General features: G+C 54.2%; 11 protein-coding genes and 1 non-coding gene across 12 annotated transcripts; 6 read left to right on the top strand and 6 right to left on the bottom strand.

The window, feature by feature from the left end:
• Positions 1 to 465: 465 nt before the first annotated feature.
• SODALDRAFT_272337 (hypothetical protein) lies at positions 466 to 1622 on the top strand (the record flags this gene model as incomplete). The annotated part of the gene is made up of 2 exons (XM_028607828.1): positions 466 to 882; positions 1014 to 1622. 2 exons carry the CDS (start codon positions 466 to 468, stop codon positions 1620 to 1622), a joined length of 1026 nt encoding a protein of 341 aa, XP_028469433.1.
• A 139-nt stretch (positions 1623 to 1761) lies between these two features.
• On the bottom strand, positions 1762 to 2694 carry SODALDRAFT_271672 (hypothetical protein; the record flags this gene model as incomplete). Its single annotated transcript, XM_028607786.1, has 2 exons — positions 1762 to 2213; positions 2283 to 2694. The coding sequence occupies 2 exons, from the start codon at positions 2692 to 2694 to the stop codon at positions 1762 to 1764; spliced, it is 864 nt and encodes a 287-aa protein (XP_028469432.1).
• A 1886-nt stretch (positions 2695 to 4580) lies between these two features.
• On the top strand, positions 4581 to 5531 carry SODALDRAFT_272668 (hypothetical protein; the record flags this gene model as incomplete). The annotated part of the gene is made up of 3 exons (XM_028607848.1): positions 4581 to 4719; positions 4835 to 5163; positions 5292 to 5531. 3 exons carry the CDS (start codon positions 4581 to 4583, stop codon positions 5529 to 5531), a joined length of 708 nt encoding a protein of 235 aa, XP_028469431.1.
• Positions 5532 to 6108: 577 nt separating this feature from the next.
• SODALDRAFT_292474 (ubiquitin homeostasis protein lub1) lies at positions 6109 to 8866 on the bottom strand. The gene is made up of 3 exons (XM_028608696.1): positions 8646 to 8866; positions 7460 to 8549; positions 6109 to 7404 (listed from the first exon to the last, which is right to left on the bottom strand). The coding sequence occupies exons 1-3, from the start codon at positions 8691 to 8693 to the stop codon at positions 6227 to 6229; spliced, it is 2316 nt and encodes a 771-aa protein (XP_028469430.1). The 5' UTR covers positions 8694 to 8866; the 3' UTR covers positions 6109 to 6226.
• Positions 8867 to 9810: 944 nt separating this feature from the next.
• Positions 9811 to 12254, top strand: SODALDRAFT_357686 (WD40 repeat-like protein; the record flags this gene model as incomplete). Its single annotated transcript, XM_028614029.1, has 6 exons — positions 9811 to 10070; positions 10160 to 10815; positions 10884 to 11006; positions 11073 to 11205; positions 11611 to 11856; positions 11930 to 12254. The coding sequence occupies 6 exons, from the start codon at positions 9811 to 9813 to the stop codon at positions 12252 to 12254; spliced, it is 1743 nt and encodes a 580-aa protein (XP_028469429.1).
• SODALDRAFT_t57 lies at positions 11446 to 11516 on the bottom strand. The gene has a single exon. It is a non-coding gene; the product is annotated as a tRNA-Gly (tRNA).
• A 41-nt stretch (positions 12255 to 12295) lies between the features above and the next one.
• Positions 12296 to 13638, bottom strand: SODALDRAFT_357685 (hypothetical protein; the record flags this gene model as incomplete). The annotated part of the gene is made up of 9 exons (XM_028614028.1): positions 12296 to 12324; positions 12438 to 12507; positions 12603 to 12626; positions 12789 to 12886; positions 12940 to 12981; positions 13035 to 13079; positions 13266 to 13376; positions 13469 to 13487; positions 13591 to 13638. The coding sequence occupies 9 exons, from the start codon at positions 13636 to 13638 to the stop codon at positions 12296 to 12298; spliced, it is 486 nt and encodes a 161-aa protein (XP_028469428.1).
• Positions 13639 to 14111: 473 nt separating this feature from the next.
• Positions 14112 to 16991, top strand: SODALDRAFT_245579 (hypothetical protein; the record flags this gene model as incomplete). Its single annotated transcript, XM_028607394.1, has 4 exons — positions 14112 to 14719; positions 14816 to 15377; positions 15576 to 16550; positions 16584 to 16991. Coding segments are annotated over 4 exons (2553 nt in total), but the record flags the coding sequence as incomplete, so codon positions are not given.
• Positions 16992 to 17733: 742 nt separating this feature from the next.
• SODALDRAFT_292468 (WD40 repeat-like protein) lies at positions 17734 to 21061 on the top strand. The gene is made up of 3 exons (XM_028608694.1): positions 17734 to 18008; positions 18077 to 20273; positions 20373 to 21061. Exons 1-3 carry the CDS (start codon positions 17990 to 17992, stop codon positions 20602 to 20604), a joined length of 2448 nt encoding a protein of 815 aa, XP_028469426.1. The 5' UTR covers positions 17734 to 17989; the 3' UTR covers positions 20605 to 21061.
• On the bottom strand, positions 20638 to 21080 carry SODALDRAFT_124078 (hypothetical protein). The gene has a single exon (XM_028606648.1). It carries the CDS (start codon positions 20890 to 20892, stop codon positions 20671 to 20673), a length of 222 nt encoding a protein of 73 aa, XP_028469425.1. The 5' UTR covers positions 20893 to 21080; the 3' UTR covers positions 20638 to 20670.
• Positions 21081 to 21121: 41 nt separating this feature from the next.
• On the bottom strand, positions 21122 to 21855 carry SODALDRAFT_349563 (hypothetical protein). The gene is made up of 3 exons (XM_028613428.1): positions 21620 to 21855; positions 21464 to 21498; positions 21122 to 21398 (listed from the first exon to the last, which is right to left on the bottom strand). The coding sequence occupies exons 1-3, from the start codon at positions 21822 to 21824 to the stop codon at positions 21213 to 21215; spliced, it is 426 nt and encodes a 141-aa protein (XP_028469424.1). The 5' UTR covers positions 21825 to 21855; the 3' UTR covers positions 21122 to 21212.
• Positions 21856 to 23676: 1821 nt separating this feature from the next.
• SODALDRAFT_124071 (hypothetical protein) lies at positions 23677 to 24729 on the top strand. Its single transcript, XM_028606647.1, has one exon. The coding sequence runs from the start codon at positions 23824 to 23826 to the stop codon at positions 24556 to 24558; it is 735 nt and encodes a 244-aa protein (XP_028469423.1). The 5' UTR covers positions 23677 to 23823; the 3' UTR covers positions 24559 to 24729.
• Positions 24730 to 25516: the final 787 nt, after the last annotated feature.

Below are 25516 nucleotides of genomic sequence, written 5' to 3'. Positions count from 1 at the left end.
TCATATTGCTTGTTTCGTTCCCGCACTCATGGGCATGGGAAGTAGGCATGTAAAGAGCGTCTATGTAGCATATGTTCCTTTGGAGGTGGCATCTTCGCTTATTTGATACACATTTCATCGACCTTTTTTTATATAATACCGCTTGTCCCTCATAGAATAGAGGTTTCTCCGTTTATTCCGGTCGGATCGTATCATGGTGAGCTCCTGCGCGCTCTCTATTCCATTTCGTGACAGTGCCCCACGCGACTAGTTGTCACGTGACATTATCGGAGGAACTGTAGCGCATACTCGAAGTCGGCTCCGACGCTCCGCCTCCTCTCTCGCGGCCCTATGCCGGAGTGTCGCGTTCTTTCTTAATCAAACTCGTGGCTCTGTCCCCTCCCAGAAATAGTCAGAAAACACAATATGGTAAATCTCTTGGCAATTCTCTCCGCCTTTCTTTTCAATTCCCTATCATCTGTAAACATGGAACCCCAATCACCTCCATCGCCCGCGCCCACCAGTTCTCATCGGAACATCACGATCTCGGACCCGTCGATGCCGATTACCCCCTATCCCCTTCCACCGTCCAACCCACAGACGCACGCCTCGGAGATCCTGTCTCAATTCGCCCGCCTGTCGCTCAGGACCCAATGGCGCCGGGTCGAAGTGGTGCCCTTCGAAGGCGACCTCTGGGAACCCGAGGGGATCGTGCGCCTAGGGAATGACCGCTACTTCGTGAGCGCGGGCGAGTACACCGTGCCTACGGAGAGGTTTCCGGACGGGGAGTGGCGGAACGGCACGGACAGGACGGCCGGTGCCGGGTTCGGGCACATCATGGTCTTTGATGGACGGGGCAAGAGGATCGCCGACGCCGTTGTGAGCGAAAAGGGTTCAACTGAGGTGAGTGATTATTTCTGGGTGACGCGCCTTGCCGATTCAAGGGACAAAAAAGGGACAAAATCCCTTGAAGAGACCCGGCACCGGTTCCATCGACCGTCTACGGCTGGGAAGTTTGACCCCCTGCCGCACAGTACCATCTCGGCGGCATCGACTATGACGGGACGCACATCTGGGCGACGCTGTCCGAGTACCGGCCCAACTCGACCGCCACGATCCTGCGCATTGACCCGTCCACCCTGCGGTACGAGCCTCTTTTCCGCGTCGCGGACCACCAGGGCGGCATCGTCCACGGCACGGACACCAGCACCCTGACGACTCTCAACTGGGGGAGCCGCGAGGCCTCCGTGTGGTCCCTCCAGGGGCGGCGGTTCAACCCATTGCCTGGGTTCTCTCCGCCCGAGGCGAAGGCGAGGAACCCGTCGCACTGGGTCGACTACCAGGATTGCAAGTTCCTGGGCTGTGTAGAGACGGGGCCTTATGCTGGAAGGCCGGTCATGCTGTGTTCGGGCGTCGCGACGCTGCAGGATGGGACGCAGGTGGGTGGCATGGCCATAGTGGATGCCTTGACCATGGTGCCGTTGATGGAGGTCCCCATCACACTGAGGACCGACAAGGGGGTGCTGGTCACCAAGAACCCCGTGGATGTGGACGTCGTTGGCGGGAAAATGCGGCTGTATTTCCTGCCAGAGGAACACGATTCGACTTTGTACGTCTACGAGGCGGAGGATCGAACGGATTGAACCGCCGTGGTTGTTGTTGCTGGTTGAGAGCTGTAAAGACGTACTCGAGACGAAATTCAACCGGAAGGACCGCCGCCATGGATTGCTAGCTTTGCTGTTTGGGATTTTGGCTGTATCCCCATCTACATGACGGGTCAAGTCAACCGCCTGCACTGGCATCCGCAGCAGGAGCTGACTCGTCCAAGCGATGCACGTGGGGGTTTGTCGTCTCCTGTCGCGTGGAAATAGGTCGCCAATAAAGACATGTCGAGGAGAAAGTCGTGCTTGTCCCATCCCGGGGGAACGGAAACAGTCGATGCGACGCGTGCATCTCCTGCATACACTTGAAATCGCCCTCCTTCAGATTGCCCACGTGGTCCCAGGTTTCCCAGCCCGTGCCGACGAACATGACAGGCAGGGCTCTCTCGAGTGCCGCCTCGTAAATGGGACGGTACATATGAATAGCGAAAAGGAGGGTCTCTTCGTCGACTGCGTCAAATGCCGCGGGAGAGTCGACGACCTCGTGGCCTAGAGACAGCAGGAAGTCTTTGTCGGTGGATGAGAAGAGAGGCTCTTGGAAGATGCAGCTGATAGTCTCGCCCGAGATGTCGGCTGGGAATCTCGAGTTAGATATAAAATAAAGCGCGGACAAGGGAGGCGACAGGGGATGTGCATGCGTACCCAAAAGCTCGACCATGGCCATGAAGGCAGCCAGCTGAACGTGTGCCCTGCGTTTCACCTCCCAACTCCCATCGTCCGGATCAAAGGTCCCAATGCCCAAGCAGACGGCCTTCCGAACAGGCGCGTGGTGTTTATGGTGTTCCAAGATCAATGATTGCAGGGACTGGGGCTGGTGAGACTCGGATTCCCGCCATCTGGTGCTGAAAGAGTCGAATTCGTTTTTGATGTCGTACACGGGGCGTGGCTCGCGGGGCTGCTGGTCGCGACAACGGCCGTACAGGGCCTTGGCTGCGACCAGGTCTTTTTGAGTGGGAACTGCACGCGGAGCGCGACGAAATCGAGATTTCGAAGCCACTTTGGTCCATCCTTCTTTATCGGACTGGTCGGTTTGGGTCGGCTGGGTGGCCGGCATGGTCATCGTGGCATAATGTGCCAGGAGCGCAACACGATCAGAGCGAGCCTACTCCGGAATAATTCTGCGTTGGGGGGGGATTGAGGTGGGTGGGTGGGATGCAAGGCCGGCAGAATGAGGGGTTTGTCAACTCACCGCCTTCCTTGTACGAGTTAGTAAATTTAAGGTAGAACACAAGCCTCTCGGTTGCTCGGTACAAGGGGCGGGAATTGCTTCGATAATCGATCTCAGTGGTATGTTGGTATTACTTGGTTACCTGTACACATGGAGGCGTGCTATGCCAGGATTATTTGCAGCCGGGGGAAAGTGCGCCATAGGGTCCCAAAATAAAAGTCTCATTGGACCTGGAAGTTTTCGCAAGTGTCTTGTGTTATCTCTGCTCCTTCCGAGTAGGCAACGTTGGGCAGCTTTTCAAATACGCAAGCTTACTCCTGTTTCCGTAGCGTTAGTCGGACGAATGCAACCAGACTCGTTCGTCACCAAAGATGGCGATGTTCATCATCTGGTCAACACCAAGTACCAAGTTATCAACACCTGTATTGTCGGTTGTCTGTCACAAGATTCTCCAACAAGATCGGAGAAAGAACGGGAACGACAAAAAGGGAACTGTGTGGGGATACCAGCCGTTGGCTGCATCTCTTGATCTGACCAATGATATTTCCCAGAATCCCACGTTATACGGAGTAAGGTGCCCTCGAGCTTTTTTAAAGACCGAGGAGGCGGGGAATGGCAAATGGCCCTGAGCACGGAGCACGGAGCACGGAGCACACGGTATTGATGGTATTGATGGCAGAACCCACGCTGAGTGGCGGGAACCGATCGTTAAACAGGGTTTCGCTCCACCCGTAAGCGCCGGCTTTTAGCGTGCTCTGTCCCCCTGCGCCAATCATTGGCCATACCGAAAAGACACTATCCCACTGCAGCGCCTCGCCCAGCACTCCAGGCATGGCCATTGGCCAGCTTCTTTTTCACCTTGTTCAACGAACAAGAGTGAACCTAGGAGGAAACTAGGAAACTCCTCCAAGTTGGTGGCAGGACACGACCCCAAAAGAACCACTTGCAGTTTACTTCACACGGAAAGGGGGATGGGGGAGCAGGGGAGCAGGGGGCCAAATCACCCGTCCTGCATATCACCAACCCAACAGGAGAAAATACGTCCAAACCCTCTGCCGGGTTCCCCCCTTCTCTGGCCTTGCTTTCTAACTGTAGTGTATGTACAACGTACATACTTTGTGCATGTTGGTCCCAGCTCGAGGCGGGGGGCCGGAAACCCGCTCAGAGCGCCATTGGACCCATGCAGGTGCCATCCCCTCTCGTCAAGCGGTGTCCTGCAACCCTGCACATCGATGGGCGGCTGACTCCGACCCAAAGTACCATCCAAGTAAGAAATGGTACTCTGTGGGAGGCAAGAAAGGGACGGGAGAGAGGTCTTTCTGGGTGTGACGAGCTGTGATTACTTCGTACCCTGTGGCTGGCCCTTCTGGGCGGCGGCCACTGATAATAGCCCGCCCACTCCCTCCTCTCCTCTCCTCTCCTCTCTTTTATCTCTGAGAATTTACCGTTCAATCTCCGTGGCTTTTCATGTTTTCTTCCTTCTCCCGGGCATTGCTTTATCCTTGGGACGAAGCCACATCCCTCGAAGACCACACACAGGCCGAGGTGGAATAGTTTTTTTTGGGGAGAGGAGGATTTGGAACAAAGAACAGGCCAGGAGCCATTCTGCGTTGAAAGAGAACAAGAGAGGGTCGCTATCGCCTTCCGGAGATCAGGGACGACAACAGACGGACCTTTAGGGAATCGAATCGAACCCGAATTCGAGGGACTATTCGACGATTCTACCCAACCATCCGACCAGTTCATACATACACCACGCATCAACCACCACAATGCTTTCTTCAGCGATATCAGTCCTGGCCCTCGCGGCCACCGCATCCGCCCACATCGTCATCTCCTACCCAGGCTGGCGAGGGAACAACCTCGTCACCAACGAGACATTCCCCTACGGCATGCAATGGAGCTATCCATGTAAGCATCTTTTTTCTTCTTCTTCTTCTTCCTTTCGTTTTCCCTGCTCATATTCTATTCTTCATTTCCTCCATCCATGCCTCTGAACACGTAGAACTGACCATCTCATCCCTAGGCGGCGGTACACCAGTCACTGGCAACCGCACCTACTGGCCCACCACAGGCGGCGCCATCGCCTTCCAACCCGGCTGGTTCCAGGGCCACGCCACCGCCTTCGTCTACGTCAACATGGGTTTCGGCACCGACGGCCCCGATGGCGGTCCCGCCAACATGTCCTTCCCCATGATTCACCCCTTCCAGATCCTTGGCCCCAGCAAGAATCCGTACCCGGGCACCGTCTGTCTCACCCAGGTGCCTCTACCCAACAACGTCACTGTGCAGCCGGGTGATAATGCCACCATCCAAGTCGTCGAGCTCGCCGTGCACGGAGCTGCTCTCTATTCTGTACGTTTCTCGCCTCCCCCCTTCTCGCCTCCCCCCTATACTTCATGTCTCTCTCCAAGGCGTCATGTCCTTTCTACCCCAGATCAAGAAAAGAAAAAAAACTGACTAACATGGACCCCCCAAAAAAGTGCGTCGACATCACCTTCCTCGAGCCAGGAGACGAGCGCATCGCCGAAGTGAACGCGACCAACTGCTACAACTCCACCGACATCGGCGTCGCCGACATCTACACCATCACCACCCGCGAGTCCGGCTCCGATGAGTACCGCGTCTCCGCCGCCCATCCCGCCATCTCTCTACCCGGCCTTAGCGCCTCTCTCCTCGGCTGGCTCCCGCTCATCGGCGCCGGTATTTGGGCCGTGCTATAAAATCGGACAAGGTGGCGAAATGCGCATCGGAATGAGCACGACCACGATGAGGAGCGGCTATAAAAAAGACAAAACACACATACACACACACACACATGCCTGGCTGGCTGGTGCGGAAGCCACGTCGGTTTCCAAGACGGAATTGTACATTTGGCGGGAAATAGATCATGGGCGTTGGAGGCGAATAAGTTCGGTCTGGAACAAAGGATATATCACGGTCGTATCTACGGGAAGGGATGGGGGACATTATTTCCATCTCGTTGTTTTCTTCCTCTCTCTCTCTCTCTCTTTCTTTTACTTTTACTTTTGCTTTTTGTTTTTACAAGCACCTAGCTGCAATTCGACGAAGCCAGAGCCGTCGAAACATCTCTGGCAACACGTCCTTTCACGATGAACCATGAAAATCGAGTCCAACCATGTGAGCCACGTTGGGGTATAACAGTAGCACATGACGGTCATTGTTCACGACTACCTAGTAAACCGCTTTCTTAACGAATTACCTGATTAGCATGGACCGAGAATACACATGCCGCACCATAGGCGAAGAAGAGAGCAAGTACCGAAGATCAAAACAACTCAAAACGTTTTTGTTTATCATTACGCTAGTCGGAGTCTTATGCTTAATGACGACTGTTCCCAGTTCGGCTTCATGAGATTCAAGTCCGCGCCGCATCGCTCACAGAGCACCAGTCGCGTCACCTCAGACGTTCCAAAACCTCACTGCCAACGGCCTTCACTCTGGGCTCCACCGCTTTGTCCCGCGCCGTATTCACCCAGCTCTCTGCCCCCTGAGATACTGCCTCCGCTTTATAACTAACAGCAAACGTACCCAGGGCCACCAGCCCCCGGTACAGAACTTCAGAGTCGTTCTGTGGGGTCAAGATCTTGCCAAGAATACCCAAGAAGCGCTTGGGAAGGCCAGGGCCGGCGAGAGCCGATTTCTCCTTGTGAGAGAGAACTGCGTAGTTGATCAAAACAGTCGTGGCGGCAATTAGAACGTTACGGTTGTTCTGTCCGATAGGACCGCTGTCAGAGATGCCAACAACACGCTCTAGAAGGTCAGCAGAGATGTTCGCCTCCCTTGCGGCTACCTGTCTCCCCTCGGGAGAAGCAAAAATGTTTGCGACGGAACGGAGAGCCAACATCACACTATTCTCGTTGGGTGAACCGCCATCCGGGACGGTCGTGGCGCTGTTAATGGCGATCTGGAGAATGGATCCTTCGTCCGAGGAGTACTTTGCGACAAGGGGGGAAGGCACCATGCATCGCAGCAGGTCTAACCCCGGTAGACGATCGGAGTACGTCCACTTGGTGACAATTCCAACTGCCAAGTCAAGGCCAAATTGGTTGATGGGTTGCGACGTTTCAATCGCCTCGCGAACTTCCTTGAGGTCGTTCTGTTGAGTCGGGTTCAACGCAGCATCCTTCCGGCCTGAGGAAATCATGTTCCCATTGATCTGCAGGATCTTGTTGATCATGGCATCGAACTTGGCGGCCGTGATGCCGAGATACTCGGATTGGGGGAGGACTTTTGGCCTCGGGGCGGATTCACCCGGGCGATACCTTGATTCGGTGCCGTACGGGTCAGCCTCGCCCTGCGATGACTGGCCTAGTGTTGCCCCTTGCGTGTTTTGCGTGATGAAGTTGGCGACGTTGTCGAGATATGTCATGGGGAGCTCGTTATCGCCGAGGAACCTGGTGGCAGCCTCGTACGGGTTTTCGGACAGGTTGTAAGGAAGCTTGAGGGGTGGTTTGCCATCCTCGATATCAACGTCAAACACGAAGTCGTACGACTTTCCGTTATACTCTGTTTTCTTACCGCTACTCGCGGCAGCGTCGACAACAGTGCCAATATTGATCCACTGCTGCTGACCTACTTTCACATTAGCATGCAACATGGCAGTAGTTCCTTCCGGGGCGAAACACACTCATCGACCACTGGTGGGCAGTAATCGTGCCATTGCCTTCGTTGATCATCTGAACCTGTCCTTCCTTGGTGCCGGAGCGAGTCGTGAGAAAGTCGGGTCCAGGGAGCTTCTCTTTATTAATATCGGGTACTTGCTGCTGAGGAATGGCAGACGCCTTGATAGACTCCTCGAAATCGGCGAGAGTGGCGGCGTCGGCGGTCCGCTCGCTGCTCCGAGTGAAGACGCGAGCAATGCCGTCGCTTGAGCCCGAGACGATGTCGCCAGATTCTTGACAAACTGCCACGGCCCACACGGATATGGCGGGATGCGTGATGGTCTGAATACAGTCGTTTCCTTTCCATACCCGAAGTGTTCGGTCTTCCCCGGAGCTCACCAGTTCCCCGGACGGCAAACTGGTCAGAGAGTAGATAAAATTCTCATGACCAACAAGTTCACCAACTTGTTGGCCATTGAGCTTCCACAACCTAATGATCCCGTCGTTGCTCGCACTCGCTATATCGGCACCGCTGGGGTGCCCTCGAGGCACCCGGCAGAGGGCCCGCACCACATCTGGGGCGGTGATGGTCGACTGGGCCTCGGCCTCACCGGCAATAGCCTTCCTAAGGTCAAAGATGCGAATACATCCGTCGGCACAGCCGGTCAAGACGGTGTGGTCGTCCCAAGCGAGGACAGCCCAGACAGCCTTGTCGTGGCCGCCGAGACGGACTTGGTTCTCCCAGCTCGACGTACTCCATACAAGCGCCTGGAAGTCCCAGCCTCCAGAAACTATGTAATTTCCGGTAGGAGAAACATCAAGGCTGCAGACATTCTGCGAATGGCCAACGAGGAGGCGTTCGGCGTTGTCGCTAGCGCTCGATTGGGGCTGACGGACTTCAACAAACGTGTCCTTGCCACCAGATAGTATCAACCCCTGGGGAAAGTCCGCTGAAGGAGGGAGATATCCGACAGAGTTCACAAACTCCGATGTCTGGCTTGAGACGGTGGGTTCGAAGACGGGCGGGGCGCTCGAGGTGCGGTTCCATATCCGGACGCTACCATCACGCGAAGCGGAGAGGACGGTGTCTGGAGAGGGGAAGCTGACTGCCTTGACCTATATAACGCATAAGTGGTTGGGAAAACTGATAGACAGGAGGGATAACGGATGGAAGGGTCCTCGGATAGCCGATCGGCAAGGGGCAGCGCATACGTCGGAGTCGTGGCTGGCAAGCCGAGCGGAGAGCTTGAAGTCGGCCATAGCGGGGTAGCTATGGCTTCGATTGATGGGGGCGCAAGCGAACAGGTGAAGTTGTCAAAAGAAGATCTATGAAACAAATTGTGATAGAACTCCGGGTTGAAATAAAGTTGGTGGTATTGGGTTGAGAGAAAATGGAGTATGAGGTGCTATTGGTTTGGTGTCGTGGCTGAAGGAGGGAGCGAACGAGCGATGACGATGGAAGCTGATAGCACCTGCCCCGCTGCATGGACCACCGTGTACCGAGTACAAAGCAATTACGTACTCCTCCTAAGGTTTGAAGACGGATGCAGATGGCGTTATGGGTACGGAGTAGGTACCTAGCCCCACTCGTTACTAGTCGTGTCGGTTGCCCTGCATTAGTCGCTTATGTAAGGCTAAGTACGTACCTAAGTTTCCCGTAGGAGTTTCTGACTTTGCAAATGATTGCTGCGAAAGGACCCTGTAACAGTACCTAGGTAGTACCTAGGTACGTGCCCGTTTCGCAGTCGTCTCATTGGGAAGGTGGGGCTACGAACGACCGTTGAGATTTGGGAAGGCTTAATTACTACCTAACCCAGTTGATCTTCTTTCCCCCCGCGACTGATCCTGACTGATCCATCCATCTTCTACGGTAGGATAAACGACTCGACCTAAAGGGCCGGGCCATCTCAAGGCTTTTTTTCTTTAATCTCTCCTTCGCGCATTACTGTATACTCTCGGCCCCGGGTTATTTCTCCCATTCCCTCCTTTTCCGTCTTCGTCGAGGCACTAGGCCCCTTTTTCTTTTCTTTTCTTTTCTCCTTTTCTTTCCTCAGCATTTTCTCCGTTCACCGGTCCCCAAACCCGTTTTCACGTCAAGTCAACGCCCTGGAGCGCATCTTGAACTGACTTGACAGCATCTTCCGAATCACGATTTTACGACGTCACGATAATTCCCCTTCCCTTAAGAGGTTCTCGACTGTTGTCTTCATTCTCCACTTTAATCTCGCGGTTTATCACGAGGTATTCGCCGGCTTGATATCCCCCCCGGTTGTTATTCTTGGGAAGAGGGCAATTTCCAGCATTGAGGATACAACCGACAGAGCAGACACCATATACGAAATTGAAGAGTGAATACCTTCTCTAAACGAGCACAATCATGACGGAAGCCGCGCGCCAATACGTTCCTTTGACCTGCCATGGCCACTCGCGACCTGTACCCCATCTCTGCTTCTCGAGCTTGGAGAAGGATGGGCAATATTTCATGATCTCGGCTTGTAAGGACGGGAACCCCATGCTGCGCGATGGCACGACGGGCGATTGGATTGGGACATTCATCGGCCACAAAGGCGCAGTCTGGCAGGCCAGACTGAGCCCGGACATCAACAATGCGGCCACCGCTTCGGCCGACTTCACCGCGTGAGTCACACCAGGCACGTTGGTCAAACTTTGCGGTGGTGATCCTTTTTTTCCCTTTCCTTCTTTTTCTAACATGTCTTGTCTTGCAGAAAGATTTGGGACACGCATACGGGCGAAGTCCTTTACACTCTGCAGCACGACCATATTGTCCGCGCCGTCGCCTATCCGCCCGATAACTCCGACCTCGTTGCGACGGGAGGCCACGAGAAGAAGCTGCGTGTCTTTGACCTGACCGAGTACAACCGAAGTAACGCCCTTAGTCAGAACGGTCACGGGCAAAACGGCGCGTCGCGGCCCGAGCCCATCACCATTCCCGCATCGTCGGGCCACGAGATTGGCGAAGGCGTCCACAAGGACTCGATCAAGTCCATCATCTGGACGCAGAACCCGAGCATCATTGTCACCGCGTCTAATAAGACTTTGCGATGGTTCGACCTGCCCACAAAACAGGTGATCCGTGAGGAGGTCCTGGATGGCGAGATCAAATCGTGCGAGCTGGTATCCCTGGCGCCGGAATACACGTCGTCTACCGACATCGGCGGCGGCATGCCTGTTCTGGCGGTGTCTGCCGGTCGGTGGGTGTACTTTTGGGGCGGACCCAATGCCATGGACGAGCTCAAGCGAATGGACATGAAACACGGCGTGGCGAGCGTCGGTCTCGATCTCAAGGGAAGGAAGGTCGTGGTTGGGGAGGAGCCCGGCACATGGGCCAAGGTCTGCCGCTGGGACGATGGCAGCGACATTGGTTTGTTCTATCCCGATGGCTTCCCTTCTTCCCCCTGTTCCAGTGTACTGAAAGCTGACCTCCCGCAGAAACCCACAAGGGCCACCATGGCCCCATCTGGTCGGTGGTGTTCTCGCCCGATAACAAGCTGTATGCGACGGGATCGGAGGACGGAACCATCAAGATGTGGAAGAATTGTGAAGGCCCTTATGGTCTGTGGCGAGCCGACAAATCTACGGAATAGAAGTCCGCAAATCGTCGTGCATCTGCCATTTCAGGGTCGACTGCGTCTGAGCTCTATTGGCGGGACTACCCTTGCCGCGACGACACACCTGGAAGCAGCCGTGTCTCGTCGCACGGGACAGTGCTGTGCGGAGGCGGTGGTTTGGAGTGTCTCGAGTATGGTCAAACGTGAAGCTGGGGATATTTATGTACAGTGAGAGAGCTACCGTGTATAAGAAAGGAGAGAGGGGAAAGGAAGCTTCATAAAGAACACACAATATATACATAGAGCAAAAAGAGAATTACATACACCATAAATAGTCTTCCAGGACCAGTCAGTTATTATTGGTTAATGAATGTCCTCCTCTCCTCAATGACAGACAATATGTTGATTTCGGTACAAAATACGTCAAAAAAATGAAACATCGCTGCGTGAACTGGGAATCGAACCCAGGGCTCCCCGATGGCAACGGAGAATTTTACCACTAAACCATTCACGCTTTTCGGACGTTATTAAGTTGTTCGGAATTAGGGCTCATACATTCCGTCATGCGGGGTGGTCGCGCAAATTATTCTTACTCCGTCCGAGTACAGCGACAGCAACCGGAAACCCAGATGCAGCACTCATCCGTACGTCGTACACACGCAGCACGCACACCGCGCATCGTCAAACGCAGCGAACATGTTACATGAGGGTATCAATTGTGGCAGACAACATCCAGGAACTAGGAAAGCTGCGACTACGTACTTGCACCGTAAGGGTTCCCCGTTTTCGCTCGATTCGTCCGGCCTATCTAACGACGGGCTCGTTCGCTTCAAGAAGACGGATACGCCGTCATCGTCCTGTTCGATCTGCTCCGCTTTCCCAGCCCCGGTCGACGTGTCCCCCGTAGTCTTGCAGTTTCCTTTCGAGAATTGATTCCGTCGCGGCTTGGGATACCAGGAGAGACGACGGGAACTGCGTGACGTCGAACTTGACGTTGTCTACCGGGACGGTCGGCGACATGCCTTTTGTTGACGAACAGCCGAAGGCCACAAGCTACGACGGATGTCTCAGTCAGCTCTCTTGTGACGTCGTTTCTGTGACGGCGGAGAAGTTCCAGGGTGCGGCTGTGGATGATGAGTGCTCGACTCTTGTCGGATCGGGCGACGTCTTTACTGATGATGCGGGAAGGGACATTCTGGATGGAGAGTTCCAGGGCCAGGGTCAACCCCCGTTGGCCCTGCACCCACGATGAGAACATCTGTATCCTGCATGAATTCTTGGGGCATTGATAACTCAGTCGAGATGATCCAGAAATCTTTGTCCTGGGGGAGACTTGGTGTTTTTATAAGACTGCCTAAAGAAATCATTGTATTAATATTGGCTTCTTTCGCATCATCCGACGGACACAATCATAGTTAGTAATAGATTCGTCGACTTCGGCTGCTGATCGTCGCATGTGGTCGGTCGTACATGTAAGAGCAACTTGTGGCATAGGCTTGGTGGTCCTACAAGGTTCAAACGGTGCCACACCTTATGATCCTCGCGGTCGGGGATTTTGGGTTTCCTGAACTCCGGTTATAGTGTACAAGCATCTCCGTACAATGTACCGGTAAGCCATCTCCTTCTTGTCGGCACTCGGCAAGTTTAATTCTCCGTGATTACTTGATGTCATTTCTTCTTTTCATATGGGTGGAATACGGTTGGGAGGCAGAGGACACGAGGAGTACGGAGTATAAGGTGCCAATGAACATATACCTAGGTAGGTACGGAGTAGTATACTTCGGACAGTCTCCGTGTTCCCGGAAGCTCGGAGGTTGCACGCCCCGATATCATTAAACAGCGACTGAGAAGGGAACGTCTCGGGAGGGAGGTCAGTCCTGGCAACTGGAACGAAACAGCAGCTACCTTTCGGAGTACGAGGTGAAGCTGGAGGCAACTCTGGGTATTGTCTGCAACTACCACTCCGAACTTCACCTCACCTGAAGGACATCATGTACAATAACACTGTTTATCCAGGGGTTGGGGGATGCACATAAAAGCTGCTTCGGCCGGGGCATAACATGGACTTCAAGGAACCCTGGAAGGGTTCAGTTTTAATGGCCGTCGGCCGTCCTATAATGCATTATACGGAAGATTTTGTATCCTATATCTGAAGCATATAAGTTGAATTATTGGGCTCGGGGTTAAAGCATGTGTCTCGTCTTGCTGCCTTCCCCTGAGTACTAAGCTATACAGGCAGATATCATAAGATTGAACGTCTCACTCTCCAAGGTACTAAACCATAATCCAAACATCACAATACACCGCACCATAAAACATGTGTCTCTGTCAGCTGCTGCTTTGATGATGCTTTGAATGAATACCGAGGCAGTCACTATGCTGAAGACCAGTGAAACATTAAGGAAGGAACAAGTATATGACGAGGAGTTACCAGGCGCCCATCTCTCTAAGTCAAGCAGGAGCAACCTGCAATTACCAAGGCCACCTACCACCAGAACCGTAGGCTGCCTCTTATCCCTCCTCTCCCCCAAACAACATAAGGTAGCTGCTGCCTTGATGAAGTTCGATATTCACCATAAGGTACTCACTTTATTCATCCTTTCGTCTGTCCATCCTCCCATCTCACCATCATCCATGTATTGCTTTGTGTATTCTTTACTTTGCACATTTCTTTTTAGGGGTAGCTACACCTTCCATTTGCTTGACTTGTTAGGCCCTTGCCCCTTCTCTTGCTGCAGGGTGGCGCGCTTCGCTACCCGTATATTGACTCCTCGATATATGATCACTGCCAATGTCACCCCCTCTAACTGTTCAGGGCCGCTGTGCCCCGGGTCCTGCAAAGCCTTCAAAGATTCTCGGTGGGAAGTCCTCACAGAAATCGGCCAAACGACCAACCAAGAAAAAGAAAAAGACCACGGTCGAGGCAGTCAAGGTAACTGTCAAGCCCTTTGTCCCCTGTTTTGGACGGCATACTCCGCTTCTGCCAACCCTGGTTGACTAACGGCTAACCCAAACTTTTCAGACCAAAGACTTCATCGCTGCGGTAGAGCCCATTATGAGAAAGCACACACAACGAGTCGCCAGCAGCACCAGCACCAGCACCAGCACCAGCGACAAGACATGGCTTGACTATCCCGACCTTCCAACGCCCGAGGAGATCATGAGTCGCGATCCCACTTTGCCCCTCGAGAACCACCCCAACACAGCCTACGCCACGCATAAGGCTTACTTCGAGGTCCAGTGGCGCCTCCTCCGCCACGAGGGTATTGAACCCCTCCGACGCGCCGTGCAAGAGTTCCGCGAGAACCCGACTATGAACGACACCGTCGAGACGTACATATACGACGAAGTCCGCTGTTGCAGCATAAACGTCATCCGTCTCGGCGTTTTCGGCCGTTTCAAGTTCTCCATGTTCCGTTCCGCCGGGTTCATCGACTGGACCAGGACGGAGCGCCTTATCCCGGGGTGCTGCGTCGCCCTAAGCCCTGCCGATGACATGTTCGACAGCTCGTGTTTCCCTGCCATCGTCGTCGGCAGGAATTGTTCCGATCCCACTGGGAGGATGACGCCCGTCATTGACCTCGAGTTTGAGGACGCGGAAACGTTGGCCAGGGTCGCCAACCCCAATCTCGACCTCGTCATGGTTGAGGCCCGTTCCAACTACTACGAGGCCGTACGTCATGTCATGGTCGGCTTAAAGCAAGCCGCTGGTGAGTCGTAGGTACCGACCCTGTCTTGCAGGTTAACCACCCCCTTGTGAGTCGAGGTGCCCGAAAAGGTGAGGGAAAGACTAACATCAGCCAACTCCCTCAGATCCCCACTGATAAAGTACCTCACCGATGATAGCACTGAGGTCGGGCTCCCGGCAACCATCTCGAGTTCGTCTAGAATCGACGTCTCGCCGCTGGTCAGCGCCGGGCAAAAGGTTTCCATACCTGCCCGCGGCGAACTTTCCAAGGACTTGTCGTACGTAACCGGCCTCGACGATTCCCAGCTGATCGCTTTACAAAGAATGCTCGCAACGGATCTCGCCGTCGTGCAAGGCCCCCCCGGGACAGGCAAAACCTTCACGTCCATAGCAGCGCTCAAGGTCCTCCTGGACATACAGACGAGACAAGATCCCCCTATCATCGTCACTGCCCAGAAGAACGACACGGTAGATGACATTCTGTCTCGGCTCATCAAGAGTGGCATCAAGGTGGCGCGGCTTGGCGGCCAGTCGAAGGATGATGAGATCGGACAGTCTAGTCTATTAGCACTCCGCAACAAAGTCTTCAAATTAACAAAGAACCAGTTGATACGGCAGCTCGACAACAAGCGCGCTCAGCTGAGGATGTGCATGGCTCAATGCTTCCCGTCCGAGAAACCCTGGCTTGTCAGACCCAGCTGGCTGAGAATGGCCCATCTAATTACCGAGAGTCAGCACAAGTCCATCATGAAGGTGTCGGGGTATCCTCGATCTCAGCCACTCGAGAGCGCGGGTGATCCAGAAAGAGAGGCGTTCACGGCGTGGTTGCATCACGAATACTCCGAGCGAGATGCACACCCTGCCGTCCAGAAACCGCACGGCCAGCCCGGCGGGCGTTACGGAAACAAGCGCATAGGCTACGATTTCCTGGAAGAGACAAACGCCAGCCATATCAGAAGAACCAAGATAACTTACCGGGGCGTCGGACTTTCCCGTGGGGCCCAAGTGCATCATCGGCGCGAGATGGATCATGAAGCGGCCAGGCGGATGGCTGAAGCGGAGCTGATGGCGCATGCCGACCTGTGGGACATAGCGTCTCACAAACGATCCCACGTGTACGAATACCTCGTGGAGAAGCTGGTCTCGGCGACGCAATCGCAAATTCGAGAAGTGATCAATGCGATCAAGCTGCTTATCAGAGAGCTCAAATTAGAGCGATTAATCGAAGACTTCACCACCATCAGGTGTCTCGGGCCGCGAGTCGTCGGCTGCACGACGACGGGTCTCACCAAGTATCGGGGGCTCCTGGCGGCGCTTGGGCCTCGGGTGATGATCGTCGAGGAGGCAGCGGAATCGCGGGAGGCCAATATCGCGGCTGGGCTGTTTCCGTCTCTCCAGCAGTTGATTCTTGTCGGCGATCACTTGCAGTTGAAGCCGCACGCCGACGTGCGAGAACTCGGCCTGCCTGCTTTCAACCTCAACGTCTCCCTCTTCCAGCGGCTCGTCGAAAGGGGTGTCGACTATTCGACCCTGCTGGTGCAACGACGCATGGCCCCCTCCATTCGCAAGGTGCTGGACGTCTGGTACCCCGGTCTACAGGACCATTCACGCGTGCATCAGCTGCCGTCGGTACCAGGCATGGGCGAGGCCCGGGCCATCTGGCTTGATCACCAGGAAGCGGACAGCATGAACCGAGATGTTTCGAGGTTGAACAAGTACGAGGCGACGTTGATCGTGGTATTCGCGCACTATCTCGTACTGAACGGCACCGAGCCCAGCAAAATTACCGTGCTGTCCTTTTACTCCGGGCAGAAGATGCTGATTCAGAATATCATGAGCGAACTCCCGGGACTAGCCGATGTCAAGGACGAGCAATCAGGGGCCGTCACCCAGAAGGGCGTCGAGGTCCAGACAGTGGACGGGTACCAGGGCAAGGAGAATGATGTAATTCTCCTGTCGGTAACGAGAAGCTCGCGGGATCGTCAGAATCCCAGTGTCGGCTTTCTTGGCATGCTCAACAGAGTCATCGTCGCCCTGAGTAGGGCGAGGCTGTTGAACGTGGTTTTCGGCAACATGGCCCATCTGCTCAGCTCAGCTAGGGCGGAGAACATCTGGGCAAAGGTGGAAGAAGGGATGAGAGGGGTGCGCAGCACGTTCCTGCCGATGGTATGCGTTTCTCACAACAGAGAGTTCGCCTTGCACGGCGGTCCTATGACCTGCGAGGCAGCTTCCACGATAGGCTGTGGCGAGGCTTGCGGAATGGTGCTATCGTGTGGCCATGCCTGCAGTATCAAGTGTCACCCTCAGTGCTCAGCACACTGCTGCCGCCAATGCCACGAGGTGGAATTCCTAGCCTTCGGGTCTAAGGCTGCGTGCAAGAGGACCAAGCAAGATATTAAGAACTGGCCCAAGAAACAAGACCATAGGAAGCCGCAGAGAAGCACAGTTCCCCAGCCAAGTGGTTCGGAAACAAGGGATCTCCCCCAAGAGCCTCCCGTCTACGAGACGGGTAACGTGTTGGCCCCGCTCATAGTCGATCAGAATCCGTCGATACCCATGCCAAAGAAGGCTTCAGGAGATAGTCTGGCTACTTATCTGTCTCCTCAAAGAGCCGTGATAGTTAACCATGGTGGCCACGACGAGGAGAACCTACTTGTTTTCGAGGAAGATTTGCTTGGGATGGTTCTGGGCGAGGAGGAAGATCTACTGGTCTTCGAGGAAGCGTTCTCCGAGAACCTGAATCTGGACGAGAATCTCATTGACCTGGGAGAATGAACAATCTATAAACATATTCTGTGTAATAATTACTATGTCAGGGGGAACGAAGGCGACGACGACCTGGGGCGTTGTGAGACATGAATGTCGCGTAATTACGTTTATCCGACGGCGTCTTTGAACTTCTTTACGAGGTACACTAAGGTACTTTGTATCATTCTGCACCATACCTAGTGGAGACCTTAATAATTAGTGCCCCACCACTCAATTCCGAGCATTGCGTTTGGAGGCATTTGGAGACACGAAGGTGCATGAACCAAACGCAGCTGGGCCATCAACAAACGGCTTCAACAAAGGTCAACATAAGTTAAATACAACAAGCAAGCTTTCCCCAGCCCGATATCTGTGGAAAGTAATCCTCCTTCTCCATATTCTCCCATTCATACAACCATCGATCCCACGGCTCAAACAATTCGTTTTCCGTGCACTTTATATCATTCCATACGCTTTCTCCTTGTTCCCCATTAGCAGTAGCAGAGCTACCGTAGAATCTCAGAGGAGTATCTCAACCTGGGGCAGACATCATGGACGACGACGACAGAGGTTTGTGGTTGATTTCACTGAACGCGTTTGAGGCGGCGCGGGATCGATCGACTGACAGTGCCGCATAGAATCGAATGCGAGCTCGGACAACGAGCAGGATGAGATCATGGAGGATGTTGATGACGGCGAAGGCTACAACAATGAGGCAGAAGAGGAGGACAATGATAATGACATGGATAACGATAATGATAACGAAAACGAGAACGAGATGGACAACGAAAACGACAACGACAACGACAACGACAACGACAATGACAACGACAACGACAATGACAATGACAACGACAATGACAACGACAATGACAATGATAATGACAACGACAACGATGACTACGACCGAGATCAGGACATGACGGCGGAGGATGCCATTGATAAGACGGATGGTGCTTCAACGGGTGGTCGGTCACAGTCGCAGCCATCAGGAACAGCAGCGGACCTAAGGACAAGAGATGGTGCGACATCAGCACCCGATGCCGCAGGTTCCCCAGGATCGAGGCTGTCCCCCTCTGCCGGAACAAAACCCTCCCCACGAGAAGCCCTCTTGGCACGCCTCTTCGCGCCGGTCCGACCAGAGGCCGTGTCTGCGAGGCTCTACGATATCGTTCCCACCATGGCTGCCCCGCAAGCCACCAGCATCAACGCCATCGCCGTCACGCCGGACCTGCGCTTCTGGTTAAGCGGGGGCTCGGACGGCTACATCCGAAAATTTGATGGACCCGGCACCATCAACGGGAGGCAGCTCCTCACCGTGGCCCAGCGGCACCCCTTCGTCGACAGTGTGGTCAAGGCGGGTGTCCTCATGTCGTACTGGGAGAACGACGAACCGAGTCAACCCAACGGCCGCGGCGTCGAGGAGCACAACCTCTCCCCCGTCTACTCCCTCGCCGTGCATTCCCAGGCGCTCTGGGTCCTTTCCGGCTGCGAATCCGGCGGCATCAATCTCCAGAGCGTGCGCCATGATGAAGGCAAGCGCATCACCTGCCTCCAGCAGCACACCAATGCCGTCAGCGTCTTGACGCTGGCCCAAGATGAGAAAAGCGTTCTCAGTGGGAGTTGGGATAAAAGAATACTGGATTGGGACCTGAACACAGGCAATGTGAAGCGCAGTTTTGACGGTACGGGCGGACAGATCTCTGCCATCGAACTACGGCCCGTCAACGGTGCACCGATTCCTGCCGAAGCATCCGATTTCAGTATCAAGACCGGAACCTTCTTCTCCAACAACAGCACCAGGCCGGTAGCAACCGGGACTTTCAGCACTGCCAGGGCGGGCGGCGGCGGCGGCGGCGGCGACCCACCGCGGAACAACTCTGCGGGGGCCGATGGCGATGGCGACGGCGACGGCGATGGCGACGGCGATGGCGATACACGGGAAACCCAAGCCTCGCCTGCGCATGAGTCCCTGTTCGGTGGCAGCGACACCGGTTCTCTCTTTGGGGAGACGGTCGGCGGGGGGTTCGGCGGAGAGGACGACGACGAGTTCTCGAGAGCTATGGGCATGAGTCTTGATGATGGTTCGGGTCAAGATGGCGGGCTGGATCATTCGGCCGACAACGCCACCTTCAACTCGGGCACCGCGCCGCCTCCTCCACCCCAAGAACCACAGTCTGACAACCAGGACAACGGAGGCACCAGCCCCGGACAGCAGCCAGCCCAGCCCCCGCCGTCTGACGAGCCAGCGACAGCATCGGGGTCGACTTCTGCACCGGCACCGGCGGCAGAGAGGACGGCCCCATTGGGCCAGGAGCCAGCAAATGGCCAGACGACGGACACTCCTATGATGGAGGCGACAGCACAAGATCCACCCCCACCCTCACCCCCACCACCAACTTCCTCAGCCCAACCCGAGGCACGAGCCTCCCCCCAACCCCCCGCGGGTCCTGCGTCGCTGAAAGAGCCTCCGGCATCGCCATCCCTCGTCTTCTCATCCCAGCCGCCGCCACCTGAGCACGACCCCACCCAGAGTGCCGATACGGTCTTCTTCTCCGCCGCCATCGACGGCACGCTACGCATTTGGGACCGGCGCGTCCAGAACGCCGTTGCGCGTATCGCCACCCGGCCAGGGGTGCCTCCTTGGTGCATGGGTGCCTGCTGGAGCCCAGACGGTAACTGGATCTACGCTGGCCGGCGGAACGGCACCGTGGAAGAGTACAGTATTCATAAGGCCCGGAATGGATGGGAGCCGGAACGGGCACTGAAGTTCCCGACTGGCAGTGGTGCCGTCAGCGCCGTACGGGCCATGCCCAACGGGCGACATCTCATATGGTGTGTATTTCCCTTTTCGTGTTGGCAATCTTTTTTCCCCCATACAGCTCGGTTCTTTCCCCAGCTTGCTTTTCTTTCCCGTTCTAATTCGCATTTCAGTGCTTCGCACGATATCCTCCGCCTCTATGACACGCGTGATACGGCAGCGTTCAAGCACTCGAGAGTGCCCTTCCTGATTGTTCCCGGTCCACCCCGTGCTGGCGTCATATCCGCTCTGTACATCGATCGTACATGCCGCTACATGATATCTGCAGCCGGCACACGCGGTTGGGAAGGCACCTGCACAGAATCCCTGATTGGGTATGAAATCAACGTGGTCAATGATAAGTAGGCGGTCATGTAGGTGGGTGGTGAGAATGACAGACGAACCCCCTTTGAGGCTGGCTATTCTATTCTGTCACTTTGGTCCTCTGGTTCTTTGGATGGGTAAGCATAAGGTAGTAGTAGACATGCTGATGATGTCTTGGTGTCGGAGTTGGGAGACGAGTTGGGAGACGGCGACAGCATTCATCAAGGGCGCAAGAAGGGCTAAACGGAACAATACCCCTTTTTCTTTCGTGGAAATTATGCTAGAAACCAGCGGTCGTGCGACTTTACCTGGCGTTGATCCAATGGACATATCACTAGCCTTAGTATACCTTATCCTGAGACAGGTGCAATCGGTAACTCGTTCATGTCGGCGATGTCTGGCCCTCAAGCCGCATACCGCGTAACGGAGCTGCGGCGGTGCACAGGTATTTACCTCTACAGTTCAGTCACAATGGTCGATATCCATGCTAGCTAACAAGATGTTCATCTAAAGGGCCACGTCGTGCTTTATTGTTTGACACGAAATTGGTGTCATTTCGCTTCAGTTCTATACTATTGTGATGTCCAGCATCCATAACTTAAGTTATCCCATATAGATCGACAAGAAGGCAGGTAGGTAGTACGACCCCGTTACCTGTGCCTGTCGCTTGTCGGCCAGGGCCCTCCAGTCAGGATGGCCTTCGTCCCTTGTGACGTTCTCCCCTCAGGACCAGAGCCATCCTCACCACCGTCATCTTCCTGGCGTTTCGCGTCGCCTTTCGACAGCATCTTCTTGAAGAAGGACCCAGGGCCATCCTTTGGCGGGTTGGTCTCTGGCTGCCTGCTTGTCAGTTTACCGTTGCTGCCCCTGGGACGGTCGTCGCTGCGTTTCCTCAACTCACCGCCCGAGCGGAGGGCCATCGAGTGAACCTTACTCCTGAGCACGTCCAAGTTGTCATTATTACCACATACTCGGGGGGTTTCGATGTTAGTCTCGTTGAGACGCCAAAAGTTCCTGAGTGGCCTGCCGATGCTTGGGGGCATCGTGGCAGAATTACCTGTTCGCATCGCGGGATTTTCTAAACGTGGAGGCAACGGGGATGACATTGGGGATGACATTGGGGATTCCGAGTCTGAAGATTCATGCCCTGCCTCTTGGTACGGCACGTCCATCCGTGGAGGATGTGGACTCGACTTGGTCCATGTGGGCACCACTTGGAGCAGCGAAGGCTCTGGTGTTTTGTCCGAGCTCTTGGGGGACATTTGTATTCTGAGAATCTAACGGCTGATCTCTGGGCAAGAATAAGTTTTCGTGTGTTTCTGGTGATGAATGCTTCATGATAACCCCTCCTTCTTCAAGGCTATCTCTTTCTTTTATATGTAGAAAGTTCCTTTTTAAAGCCCATTCATCTCGTTCCGGTTCAAGAACACTGTAGAAACCATGTTCGGAAAACCCTGGAACTGAAAAGAGACAGCATCTGAGTTGTTTCTACTTGGGTGTCAGGACATGGCATCTGAACAAGCGACGACCCTGGTTGGAAAGAAGAGCGCGTGTCTATCGCCATCATGGGAGACCATCTCTGAAAGGTTTACGAAGGCGGTATCTACTGTTCGCCCTTCTCTGGGATCCTAGAAACAAAAGGGCGAAACTCGTCGTGCCGTTCTCTCTCAATTAGCTCCCAGGCCTACTATCCCCCCCAAAGCGAGAATATATACCGTAAAGACTCAACTAACTTGACTATGCGCTACTGGCTTAGTGCCCCTTTTCCCCGAGATTTCTCTGGAAATATCCAATAAGAAGGGCTTATTTCAGGGGCTTATCAGATAACCGAAGTGTTAATATCCGAGATCGTGTCTTTATTTCTCTGCCATCTAATAGGATATCTTTCCTGGAGTGGAGATTAAGTGAAAAGCGGTATAGCGCTGGCTAGCGTATAGTCGACTTTACGGTATGACTGACGGGCCATTCTCGGCCAAATCTCGCCGTTTGCATGCACGTCTTCCCAACTCATAGAGCATAAGTTTATTCGTCTCGACTTCAAAATATCGGGTCGTACAACGACAGCACGACATCCTCAATGGGTATGACCGACGCATATAGGTTATACAAGAGAGTGTCTGCTCGTGTTCACGACAGGAAGCGAGTGTCTTCCATGCCACGCGAGGGACATCATGCACTCTCTGTATCTGTAACTGTGCAGCTGGATTGGAAGCAAACAATTCTCTCGTGCTGCACCCCGTACTCCGCTCCGTACACGCTCGGTGTTTCGTATTATTGGCCAGAAATGCGATGGTACAGGGGGGTATGTCCATGTTCTTCAGCATGAGATCTCCTTGAATTTTTACAATGCTGGCGACGGCTCTGGTTCTTTTGTTCTGAGTGTATAAAGAGATATAAAGAGAAAGAAAAACAATCATTCTGGGAGCATGTCAAGAAACGATCCATAAATGCGGATAAAAATAACTCCGAGGCATTTGATTCTTGGTTCGCTTCTCGGCCGAGAGGTTCGGCCGACATTATCCGAAGAAAGCCGTCGTCTCAATATGGCAGTTCGATTACCTCTCATTGGAGGACAGGACAGGGCGGAATCAATTGGTCCCCTAGGTCCTAGGTACGTACTTCGTACATCGGTCGTACCAAGTAGGTACTCACCGATGACCCATGACTCTCTCTCTGTATTACTTTCACCGGTCATGATACACAACATTCTGTCGACAAGGAAGTCTGATGCCGGGGTAATGCCCCTCTGTCTGTCTACAGGTAGGTATGTGGCAGGAACAGTTGGGCAGGTTAATTTCAGATCAGACCTACCTAGTTACCAAGGTCACAGACCATATCAAGATACCGGAAGTTCGGAACGACAAAGGGCACTTTTGTTTCCTCCTTTAGATGATTATAAATACGAAAAGAGAGAAGAAGAAGAAAAAGAAAAATCAACCAAATCAACCCAAAGGGGAAACGAGTAAACCACCACCCCGCTCGACAAATAGTCTTCATATTCGACCGAGGGCCGACCCGGTTGGGAAATCATCTCCAATCAAATAAACAATACCTTAAAACAAAAGATTCTACGTGTAACGAAGGGGGAAAAGCCCCATCTTAAAAAAATGGAGATGGAATAGAAAAACAATGCATGAAAGAACAACCACAGTACGGATCAGACAACGAGGACATCCGAACTATCCATCTCCCGCTTCAGACGAGATCAAGGCCGGTGACCGCATCGAAGCACGGGCCGTTAGATAGACAGAATGGGGCTTGATGATAGATAGCATCAAACGCCATCCCCCACGCCTACATTCGTACAGAGAAGGTGTGTCAGCATTCGCTCACCCCGTTCCAAGAATCCGCCTTGTGCGTCGCCCCATACATAGGACATGTCCCACGATATCCACATCGACAGACTCGCACGACACGTCCCAAGACAACGGATCAAAAGGGTTCAAAAAAATGCACGGAAAAGAGGGATGTCATTGTTACTCACAGATCATAATCATCACCACCATCTTCTTTCTCCTTTACGGAGACCCAGATCGCCCTGCAATAGTGCTGCCGCGGCTGCCGCGGAGCCCATCCGTATTCCCACTCGGATGTCGCAACGGCATCGACCTCGTCGACTGCCCCGTAAAAAGACCCTGCGGGCTCCAGGGTTCCTGGTGTGGCTTCTCGCCCAGCCACCGCTGCATCGAGTACGGGTTGGTCGTCGACCTCGGAATCGCCGCATGCCCCGCCTCCAACCCTTCCCGGTCGTCTCGGTCCCCGTTGCTGGTGGCGGCGACAACGACGACGACGGCGGCGGCGGCAGCGGCGGCGTCGGTGGGGCATCCCGCCGAGTTGGACTCGGGCGGACCCGTGCCATGCTTGCATCCGTTCAAGGATCCGTTCCCGTTGCCGTCCTCGGTCCCGGCAGCCCGGAGACGAGACATGAGCGAGATGAGATACAAAAAGAAAAAATCGATTTTTTTTTTTAAAAAAACCTGGGCGCTGTGGAAATAATTGACTGTGCTCGGCGGACACAAGAGAATTTGAGACACTCTCAAGTGATAATAGCCTCAATGCTCATCAAAATAACGAGAGAGAGGGTAACCTTGTAGGGAATACGAGGGACGAGAGGATAGTAAAGTGCTTTCAGATATAGCCCATGAACAATTGAACGGCCATCCCCATGGGACTTCGCGGAAGGCCAGCTCGACTTATATGCCCCCCCCCCCCAGAGCCTCTGCCAGTCTGTCAGTCTACAGACAGTCCGCCCATCATTTAGTGCGTAAAGTGCAAGGGGGAAGGATGGAAGAGGGGAAATGACCTCCAAAAAGCATTGTTACACACAGAGGCAGTAGATGACTTGGGCGACAAACAGACCTACTGACCCTGCAGCGACGATGACCATGTCGGTCAGCGAACGCCGCGGTGAAGTGAAGAGGAAGTCCCCATCTCCCCTCCCCTCTTCCCCCCTCTGCCCAGGACCTGCGCACGTAGATAGAGGGCGCAGGGGACAACTATTTGCAGCGCCCCTGGCTGACCTGCACCTCATCCCATCCGAGAAATATCCGAGTGGCCCATGCAAGCGAGACCGCGAGGCGGTCACAAGGATCACGATCATAGGCAGGGAGCATGCCCATGGGTTAGCAGCCGTGTCACCATGACCCTTGAAGGGACCGAGAGAAGCAGGGGTGTTTTAAGAGGGGGTAAAAAACAAAAGGGAAAAAAAAAAAGAAAAATGTCGGAGATCTCGGACAACAGTTGCGTGTTGTATACGTGGGCAGAGAGGTAAGAGGTACGTCTCGCACCTACCAAGGAAGGTCGAAAAAAGTTACGACGGCCAGAAGATATGCAGAGCTATAGACGCGGTTACCCATGCGAGGTTCGATGGGTGGCACAACTATATCAATACCGACCTGGGGAAAACGTTACAGGGAAACATGCGACGAGTCCAGCCTCGGCTCAGCTTCAATTG

Source organism: Sodiomyces alkalinus, assembly GCF_003711515.1.
Source record: "Sodiomyces alkalinus F11 unplaced genomic scaffold SODALscaffold_2, whole genome shotgun sequence".
Classification (NCBI taxonomy): Eukaryota; Fungi; Ascomycota; class Sordariomycetes; order Glomerellales; family Plectosphaerellaceae; genus Sodiomyces; species Sodiomyces alkalinus.
The sequence above is the reverse complement of the archived record's forward strand: the minus strand, read 5'-3'. Positions and strand labels throughout refer to the sequence as shown.

Coding starts and splice junctions, on each gene's coding strand:
- SODALDRAFT_124078 (XM_028606648.1), bottom strand. CDS start 20,892: ATGTCCATTGGATCAACGCCAGGTAAAGTCGCACGACCGCTGGTTTCT.
- SODALDRAFT_124071 (XM_028606647.1), top strand. CDS start 23,824: ATGATAGATAGCATCAAACGCCATCCCCCACGCCTACATTCGTACAGA.
- SODALDRAFT_349563 (XM_028613428.1), bottom strand. CDS start 21,824: ATGTCCCCCAAGAGCTCGGACAAAACACCAGAGCCTTCGCTGCTCCAA. Junction 21,499..21,619: donor AAATCCCGCGATGCGAACAG/GTAATTCTGCCA, acceptor GGACGTGCTCAG/GAGTAAGGTTCACTCGATGG. Junction 21,399..21,463: donor GATGGCCCTCCGCTCGGGCG/GTGAGTTGAGGA, acceptor ACAAGCAGGCAG/CCAGAGACCAACCCGCCAAA.
- SODALDRAFT_292468 (XM_028608694.1), top strand. Junction 20,274..20,372: donor AACGGGCGACATCTCATATG/GTGTGTATTTCC, acceptor TTCGCATTTCAG/TGCTTCGCACGATATCCTCC.
- SODALDRAFT_292474 (XM_028608696.1), bottom strand. CDS start 8,693: ATGGCCGACTTCAAGCTCTCCGCTCGGCTTGCCAGCCACGACTCCGAC. Junction 8,550..8,645: donor TTGCCAGCCACGACTCCGAC/GTATGCGCTGCC, acceptor TGCGTTATATAG/GTCAAGGCAGTCAGCTTCCC. Junction 7,405..7,459: donor TGCCCACCAGTGGTCGATGA/GTGTGTTTCGCC, acceptor ATGTGAAAGTAG/GTCAGCAGCAGTGGATCAAT.